We start from the raw sequence: 9,438 nt of genomic DNA on the forward strand, positions 1-9,438 counted from the left end.
GCCCAGGGGACAACCCAGGACACGCTGGAGGGACTATGTCTCCTGGCTGGCCTGGGAGTGCTTCCCCAGCAGAGCAGTTGGAGTTACCTGGGAAGATGGGAGTGCTGTGACTGCTGCTCTCAAGACCCAGTCCCACATAAACTGAAGATGACAAGTATGAGTATTAAACATAAGAATGGATTAAATAAGAGTGGGCTTAATAAAAAATGTCTTTAATATGTGGTTGTTTAAGGATTATTTTAAAAAAGTACTTTTTATGCGACAAATCAGTCTAATTTTAAGCCAGTTGCTAATTTATTGCATCTGACTGCAAAATAACAAAAGAAACCCAACAACACTACTGTTTTATTTTAAAACTAATGTAATAACACACCATAGGAGTCAACTGACAGTGATCAAATAGTCAAGAAGTGATTGGATAGTAAATACCACCTCATAATTCATGTATTACTTAAATCAGAGTTAGTTGCTTCTCCAAATTGTATGGCACTTTTAATTGGGATTATGTTTACGGCGTAATAGTATTCTCTTACAACCTTTCTAGTGAGTACATGACAAAAAAGGGAGGGTTGAGGATTTTATTTTGTTAAATTAACCGACTATTTGAGACCAGCCTGAGCTCTAGCACAAACAACAACCCTCCAAGGTGGATCAAACTCTGATTAATCGAAAAATAATCTGTGTGACATAAACAGAGAGCGAAATAAAATACTGAACTAAGACAGAAAGTTTTTTTTGTAGAAGCTTGACTTGGCAAAATCTTTCCTGTTTGAACAAAATAAGCAAAGCTCAGCTCCTGCTCGCCCTCCCTCACCATAAAAATGGGTGTTTTCACATTTTAGAGTCACACCCACAATCCAAGACTTCTGTCTACCTGTCAGCTGAGATCCCAGCTGCTCTCATGTATATATATCCTAAATATTAGATTGAATCTGACTCCTGCTCAGACAGGTGGAAGTAACTTAAACTATTTTGTTAAAACATGGACAGCCAAGGAAGAAGGGTGGTGGTTTGTGACAATGGAACTGGGGTGAGTTGCTTTAAGCTATTTCAAACAGCAGTCATTGCATCATTAAAAATTCTTGCTTTTTTTAATACAGCCTCTATCCTGCTCCTGTGAACAAGGTGTGCAGCATTTCTAACAGCTTTTTAATTTCTATAGAAGGTGTTGATTTCAAGCTCAGATCTGTATGTTTGAACATATGCAGAAATACTACAGAGCGATAGGCTTGGTGCATACCGGGCCCCTGTTTCAATGAGTCTGGACTTGTCACTTCTGCTTTTAAAAACATCCATAAATGGTTGCGATGGTTTGAAGGGAGTGTGCATTGGAGGCAAAGCAGGAAGAAGTATACGAGTTAGAAAAATTTTCAAATGAGCACACTAACATTACATGCTAGGATGTATAAATGCTTATTTCAAAGAAAAAAACTGTAAATAACATTTCCACAAAAATTTTGATCACCATGTTTTATTTTCTTTTGCTAGGAATGTATTACATTGCTTCAGGCTAAGGAATGTGTATAAGACTAAACAGACAAGCTGAGACGGCAAATTGCATGTTGCAGCCATGACATAAGGAAACACATTCAGTGGTTGATTTCATGGCTTTTACATGCTGCTGTTATCTTTGTATTTAAAAAGGATTCATGCTTACACCTCTCCTCGTTCTAACTTCAAAATATCAATTGGATTTTCCACTAGCACCACAAAGTCTGAGTTACAGTTGATAAGCAGAAGTGCAAGCTTTATTTACACACCTAGGATAAACTTCTATTGTTTCTTTTTCACTTCCCTACACAGTTCGTCAAATGCGGCTTTGCTGGGTCCAACTTCCCTGAACATATTTTCCCAGCCCTGGTGGGAAGGCCAGCCATACGGTCAAACACCAAAGTGGGAAACATCGAGATTAAGGTGAAATATGATTAAAAGAAGAAGATCGTTATAATAAAATATCTTTTAATTTTCTTTAAATGTAGTCATATTACAAGCACCAACGTTTGTGTTTTTAGTACCAACATAAAGTAGTCTGTAATAGCACAGCATAACTGCACACAGATAAAGAGGTGCTAATCTAATTTTATTGATTTCCAGATCTTTTGCTAAGCTTGCTCTCGAAGTGTAGGTGTTATATTTAAGTGCTGTAACAATAAACCTGGTCTTTTTTCATTAAGGTAACCTGTGACTGTAAATCATAGAGCTTCATGCTGTTGTAAAGAAAATAAAAATATGCAGGCAGAAACTAAAGAGGCAGATTATGTCTATCTATGGTGGCCCTGAAGTGCAAACCACATCAAGTAATCTTTAAACACATCTACAAATAAAAAACACAACTACATATTCAATATCACAGTAACATTAACTTAAAATAATTTAAATAAAAAAAAGATATCCCGCATTTTTGCACATTTAATGCTAATTTTTGCTACTCATGTTAAATCCCAAGAAATGTTGAAAATCCGAAGCTTTATTTGTCAGGGTTTGGTTGTGGTTTAGAGGACCCAAATGCAGAGGCAGAGAGGCTGAGGTGATTTCTTGTAGTTTTAATGCAAATACTAATAACAGAGGCAAAATCCAAAAATCCAACTAGAAATGTAACACAGACCAGAACCATGGAGACATCAGGGGAAAACACTCACGAGGAGCCAGGTAGAGACGAGGTGAGAAGACAACAGCGACGACAGGACCAGCTGCAACAAGGAACCAACAAGGAGTGACTGCAGAGTAGCTGACAGAGACAAAGGCAGGGCTAACGAGCTGACAAAGAGCAGGTGTGAGAGGAGACAACGAGGAAGTCAAGGGGAAGGGAACACACACGAGAGGGCAACAGAGGAAAACAACAGAAAAACCTGAGAAACATAAATCTAGAAACTACAAGAAAATAGGAAATAAACCAATAAAACTAGGACACATGGAGCAAATTAAAGGACAACAGAACCAAAACCATGACATTATTAATTTATACATATTCTAAACACAAAAAAAAGCCTTCAAGTAAGTGCAATTTTAACAAGTCATACATTTTACACAAGAGAAAAGATGCTTCCAGTGTTTTTATTGTGACTGTGACCTCCACCACTAGGACCTGATGGTTGGGGATGAAGCCAGTGAGTGCCGTTCTCTGCTGGAGGTGTCCTACCCCATGGAGAATGGCATGGTGCGATGCTGGGAAGACATGCTGCACCTCTGGGATTATACGTTTGGCCCAGATCGTCTCAACATCAACCCCTCAGAATGCAAGGTGCTGAACATACACAGATACTTTTTGCGCCACTGTAAACATTGCTAATTGTTTTTGTGGATCTACTTTTGTTCCAAACTGTAGACTTTCTTTAGAAATACTAACAGCTTACACAGTAGATCTGTAGAACAGTTAGAATTAAAACAATTTAAGACTTTGCAGATGAGAGTAATATGCTGTTTAATTGTTGAATTGTTGGAAACAATCAAAGTCTCAGATCAAAAATCCAGGCTGGTGAGTTTAGTCCTGTTTCTCTGACTGTGCCTGGCTGGATGTGCTTTCTTCATCCGCTGACATGGGAGCTGGCTCGGAGCCCCTCTGCCTGGCTGGGTGTTTCCTGGACGGGGCCGCCTTTAACAGCTGCTTTTTGTATCTCTGCTTCTGTCTCCTTGAACCCCAGTTGGCCTCGGCAGATGGTGTCGTCTATAATTCTCTTCTTGACGACTTAAAATTGAAGCTAAGTTTTATAAAAATTCAAAGTTCTTAAAAAGCAGAAAAAGTCTCAAACAAAGATCAAAAAATTTAGGCAGAGGCAGCTGAGTCAGGGTCCAGTGTGTTTATTGCTAAACACAACACATTCACACTGAGCTGGTCACCGGTGAGCCGAAGCTGAACAAATGGTGAACACAGCTCCCTTTTATACATTTCTTATCGGTGGAAAACCCCCTTCAGAACATATTTCAGTCTTTGGTAAAGGTCACATTGATATTTATCTGCAAAACACAGTGACATTCATAGACACATCTCATTCTTGTGAGAGCAATCTCTCAGGCCATGAAAACATCTGGTGCATTCAAATCAGAAACTTATGACGGTTTAGTCACAAACATGTCAGAACACATCTTTCCCTTGCTTCAAGCCATGTCAGTCTGGCCTACTGCTCCCCCTTCGTATCTTAGTCAAAGCATCACCCTTTCTGGGACCATTACCGCTCCGTGTGCCTTGAAAATAACAACTCTTTTTGTATGGCCAAATTTTGCTGAGCTGGGCAACCTTGAGATGTCAAATATTTCATTTTTATTGAGTGTGCTTTCTTATCACTAAGGGGCCTCAACCCTGCGTTGTCCTGCAGACTTCACTCCTATTGGGGCCAGGTGCAATAGTTACACATACTCACTGCTCTGCTTTTCTCCTCTCTGGCATTGAATTGCTCTTATAACAGTATTTGGGAAAACAACTTTAAACTTATAAAACATTAACTTTATTTTATCTTATGATTAGTGCAGATTAATACACAACAATGGCTGCTCACACTGAGCCTGGTTCTATTGGATGTTTCTTCCTGTTCAAAAGGGAGTTTTTCCTCTCCACTGTCGCTACAAGCATGCTTAGTGTGAGGGATTGCATTCAAGTCAATGAGTCGATGCAATCAACCGGTTTTCCTAAGATAGAAAACTTTGAATCAATTTAACTGTATGACCTGGTGAACTGGAAAGTGCCTTGAGATGACATGTGTCGTGAATTGGCGCTATAGAAATAAACTGAACTGAATTGAGCCTGGATTAACCAATAAAAGTGCAGCAGTTTAATTTGAGCATCAACATTATGATAGAATCAATGATTATTTAGAGATTCTTAGAAGCCTGGTTCATTTATTGCTAGGCCTGAAAAATGCATGACTGAAATAGTTTTAATTAATTAATTAATCTAAATGAATTCAACTGATACTAAACAGAATCCTAGTTGAATCATTATTTAAAATTAAGGAAAAAACATTCAGCATTTGATGTTATAGAATTAGAAAAGCTCACGTATCTGCACAGTGTATTCTCATTATTAGTTCGTATGAAATTGTACCAAAAGTTATGCACCGTAATTTCGTAGGTTTTAAACGTTTTTTTTCGTCACATTTCGTCGTATTTTTATGTCTTGCCTCGAGAAAAGATATCCTTGTGCATGCGCATCTTACGCACCATTAAATAACATAGAATTTAACATACAATTAACCCTAACCCTGACCCTAACCCTAAGATACAAAACAGCAAGCAACCTAGTTAGAGACCTGAAGAAGTGATTATTGCACAGTTTTTCCCAGTTTTACGTCCGTCCGCGGATCTGCTTTTTTCGTCTGTCTGCCTGCGCATGCGCACTGATCTGTATTTTCGAGGGAAGACGTCCAAAACGTACGAAATACTGTGCATAACTTTTCGTACGATTTCATACGAACTGATAATGAGAATATGTTGATCTGCATGTTTCATATGCATCTCAGGTTTAATGTCTTTACAGCTATGGACAAACAAAAGACAATGGATTTGGTAAACTCTTTACAAATCAAAGAACAATTTAAACATATTCTATTTTTAGAGAACTCTCAGCATTAAGAGAACTCATTCTAGGTCTCTACCGCTGACTATACCTCTGCATTGTTTCTAGTCTTAAATTCACATTTAAAGGCCGCATCCGTCCTAGGCTGCACTCTGGACTCAGTGGAGTAAAATGGCTGAGATGAGGGTGCGGTCCAAGCTTACATCCATCATGGACAACACCTTCCACCCTCTCCTCCAGACTGTAGAGGAGCTGAGCAGCTCCTTTATTGAAATACTCTTACATACTGTTTACAAAAAGGAGCTCTACCGCAGGTCATTCATCCCTGCTGCAACCAAATTCTACAATGCGACACTACAACGGCAATAACTTTGCAATGTACTATGTGCAATTTACCATTTGATACCCTGTGCAATAACCTGTTTCTCTATATTTGACAACCACTGCAATAAGTATATATATACATATAAAAACATAAATGTCCATCTATATAAATACACGTTAATACCCTATTTACTCACTATAAACGCTTTCACTCAGCCTGTTTCACCTGCAAGGCCACACAATTCTCTGAGTGAGGATGTTTGTAGACCCGACATAGCTTTTTCCCAAAACAAGCCAGATTCTTTCTCAAGGTTTATTCATAACATGTTACTGTTAAGCAGAGTGTCCGTAATTTGTTTTGACTCTAACTACTTTCCATTGCTGTAAGTAAGGGGGAACATACGCTGCTCAGGCAAAACAGGGCTGAATACACTGCCATAAGGGCTGTATGATGAACTGTTCTCTCTTTCCAAAGATATGAAAATAAAGTACTGGCTGAGTGAAATCCATCGATATCTGTTTATTTAACTAGGGTAAATATTTGATTACTTTTTTCCCACGACATGTATATATTTGAGCTGATGTAACGAGTTCATTTCTCTACTGTGAGATCAATAAAGCCAATCAACTCTGCTCATCTTCATAAATATATTTTCTTTTGAAGATCTTACTGACTGAGCCGCCCATGAACCCCACCAAGAATCGAGAGAAAATCGCTGAGGTCATGTTTGAAAAATACCAGTTCCATGGTATCTACGTGGCGATTCAGGCTGTGCTCACCCTGTATGCCCAGGGTAAGGTCACATCGACTTGCTGCTTCCAAGGCCACACTCTAAATTGATGTTTTACGTTTTGACTCATCAATCAATCAATGGGTCTGTTTTCTTTAGGATTTTAAAAATCCTCTGTTTGTTCAGGTTTGCTTACTGGCGTGGTTGTAGACTCAGGAGATGGCGTCACCCACATCTGTCCTGTCTACGAGGGGTTTTCTCTACCCCATCTCACGCGCAGGTTGGACATCGCAGGACGTGACATCACTCGCTACCTCATTAAAGTGAGGAGAAAAAATAAACTTCAATCCCTCATAAACGTTAAAAGTTTGATTAAAAAAACTGATGTTTTATTTTCCCACTAGCTCCTGCTGCTGCGCGGCTACGCCTTCAATCACTCGGCTGACTTTGAGACTGTGAGAATGTTGAAGGAGCAGCTCTGCTACGTGGGATACAACATCGAACAAGAGCAGCGCCTGGCCCTGGAGACCACCTACCTGGTAGAGTCCTACATGGTACGTTTAGGAGAAACCTCCAAGGAAGTTTTTTATTTGATCCTGTTCTAGATATTCCTAATGATTTTATTGATCCATAACTTTGGTGCAGCTCCCAGATGGAAGGCAGGTGAATGTCGGTGGGGAACGATTTGGGGCCCCAGAAGCTCTTTTCCAGCCTCATCTTATCAATGTGGAAGGAGCCGGCGTGGCTGAACTGCTCTTTAATACTATCCAGGCTGCAGACATTGACCTGAGGTCAAAGTTTCCCCTCTAGTTCACTTTAATAAACCAGTATTAAACATAATAGTGACATGTTTCTACTGTATTTTCCTGAGCAGGGCTGACTTCTACAAGCACATCGTTCTATCAGGCGGGAGCACCATGTACCCAGGCCTTCCATCCAGACTCGAAAGAGAAATCAAGCAACTCTACCTGGAGAGGGTGCTTGATGGAGACACACAGAAACTATCTGTAAGCCTTCAAAGAGTATCATTTAATTTTAAATATTGATTTTCAAATTGTTAATTCATGGCCTTATACATACAGTATAGGGTGCTATTTGTAAAGTTACACAGTCAAAAATTGAGAGAAATATTTTTGGTTATTTTGTTGTAAACGAAAAATAAGGGGATTATTTTTTCCAAGTCAGTTTTTCATTATGTCATTCATGTATTTATAAAAAAGATACAAGCTAAATATTCATTATTTTAACTAAATATTACATTTTTTGAAATGAATACTTAGTTTGGCCAATATTTAGTTTGCAAATAAATATTTAGTTTTCTAAATTTTTATTTAACAAGCTAAATATTTAATTTGGAAACTACATATTTATTTAAAAAACTAAGTATCTAGTTTGGAAAATAAATATTTAGTTAAAATAATAAATATTTAGTTAAAATGATAAATATTTAGTTTGGAAATTTAATATTTAGCTTGCTGACAATTTTTTTAACTGACAATCTAAATATTTAGTTTGGAACTTTGATTTCTATAAATTTATGAATTACATAAATAATGAAAATAATGACTTGGAAAAAATAACCGTTATTTTTCTCTTAAAATGTGCTAAATATCCATAAATATTGCTCCTAATTGTTGACTGCATAACTTTACAAACAACACCCCATAAGGTACATAAGGTACTCTCTACAAAACAACATCTATCAAATAAGTAGATTTTTTATTTTTTTTATTTGCCAATTGAATAAGAGGAATTTTGTTTAAAATAAGAAATAAACAATCCAATTTACTTATTCCAAGTGCACAATATCTAATCATCTTATTTTAAGGGCAAAAATACTCAATCACTTGGTAGTTCACATTGTTTAGTACCTTTACATTTTCAGATAAGTTTTTGCTGTGATGATTTATATTTAAAATAAGAACCCCCTTACCCTTTTTGAAGTTAATAATATTTTAACTTATTTTATGAGCAAAAATATCAAATCTAATGGCAGATTGTGTAATTTACCTCCTCAAATTAAGGGCTAATACAGTGCTTTTAAGAAACAAATTTGGCTGTATTAGTTAGATCTACATATGTGGTAAATAAAAGGTTTAAATGTTCTAATATAATGTTAAAAAGTTAGACACTGTGTTTTTCTAACAAATATTCTCGGATTAATCTGCATTATTTCTATAATTGTCTATAGGATTGTAGATAAAGATCAAATTTTTTAAAACTATTTTGTCTTGATAAAAGCAGATAAGATTGGATAATTTTGGCATAAACTAAATACAAACTTACGAGAAAATAACTTTATACCAGGCCAGCTGTGAAACATAGAGGTGGAAGTGTCATGGGTAGGCAATGCTTTTCTGAAATAGAACCTAAATGGCTTTTCATTCTCAGGATATCGGTGGAATATTATGGGAGCATCTTTGAAAAAAATAAACCTAAAGCATAATTGGACCTCTAAAATATTAAAATGAATTTTGAGGTTGCATGTGTTCTGTTTTCATACTGTTTCCTCACTTCACTTTCTCCGTACACTTCTCCAGAAATTCAAGATCCGAATCGAGGATCCGCCCAGACGCAAGCACATGGTGTTCCTGGGAGGAGCTGTGCTGGCCAACATCATGAAAGACAAGGATACCTTCTGGCTGAGTCGGGAGGAGTACAATGAGAAGGGTCTGGGGGTGCTGCAAAAGCTGGGAGGAGGAATCAGATGAAACAATAATAAACAACAGCATGAGCTAATTAGCTGAGATTTTATCATTCACACTCTGTTGGTTTTATTTCTGACATTGTTTTAATCAGGTTTTAATCTCCCTATGTGATCAAGATTTGATTCCATTTCTGCCCATTTGAAAAAGTATATCTGTACAATAACAT

The 9,438-nt window shown here is 37.4% G+C and overlaps 1 protein-coding gene across 1 annotated transcript; it reads left to right on the forward strand.

The window, feature by feature from the left end:
• Positions 1-845: 845 nt before the first annotated feature.
• Positions 846-9,327, forward strand: zgc:101810 (uncharacterized protein LOC493612 homolog). The gene is made up of 9 exons (XM_038270424.1): positions 846-1,030; positions 1,804-1,914; positions 3,083-3,241; positions 6,498-6,627; positions 6,751-6,887; positions 6,969-7,118; positions 7,210-7,355; positions 7,439-7,571; positions 9,105-9,327. Exons 1-9 carry the CDS (start codon positions 983-985, stop codon positions 9,273-9,275), a joined length of 1,185 nt encoding a protein of 394 aa, XP_038126352.1. The 5' UTR covers positions 846-982; the 3' UTR covers positions 9,276-9,327.
• Positions 9,328-9,438: the final 111 nt, after the last annotated feature.

This window comes from Cyprinodon tularosa, unplaced genomic scaffold (genome assembly GCF_016077235.1).
Source record: "Cyprinodon tularosa strain WSP-4 unplaced genomic scaffold, ASM1607723v1 ctg76, whole genome shotgun sequence".
NCBI classification, from domain to species: Eukaryota; Metazoa; Chordata; class Actinopteri; order Cyprinodontiformes; family Cyprinodontidae; genus Cyprinodon; species Cyprinodon tularosa.

Bases quoted from the DNA above. Each gene is read 5' to 3' on its own strand.
- zgc:101810 (XM_038270424.1), top strand. From the start codon at position 983: ATGGACAGCCAAGGAAGAAGGGTGGTGGTTTGTGACAATGGAACTGGG. The intron at 3,242-6,497 runs GTGCTGAACATA...TTTCTTTTGAAG, and splicing joins TCAACCCCTCAGAATGCAAG to ATCTTACTGACTGAGCCGCC. The intron at 7,119-7,209 runs GTACGTTTAGGA...ACTTTGGTGCAG, and splicing joins ACCTGGTAGAGTCCTACATG to CTCCCAGATGGAAGGCAGGT.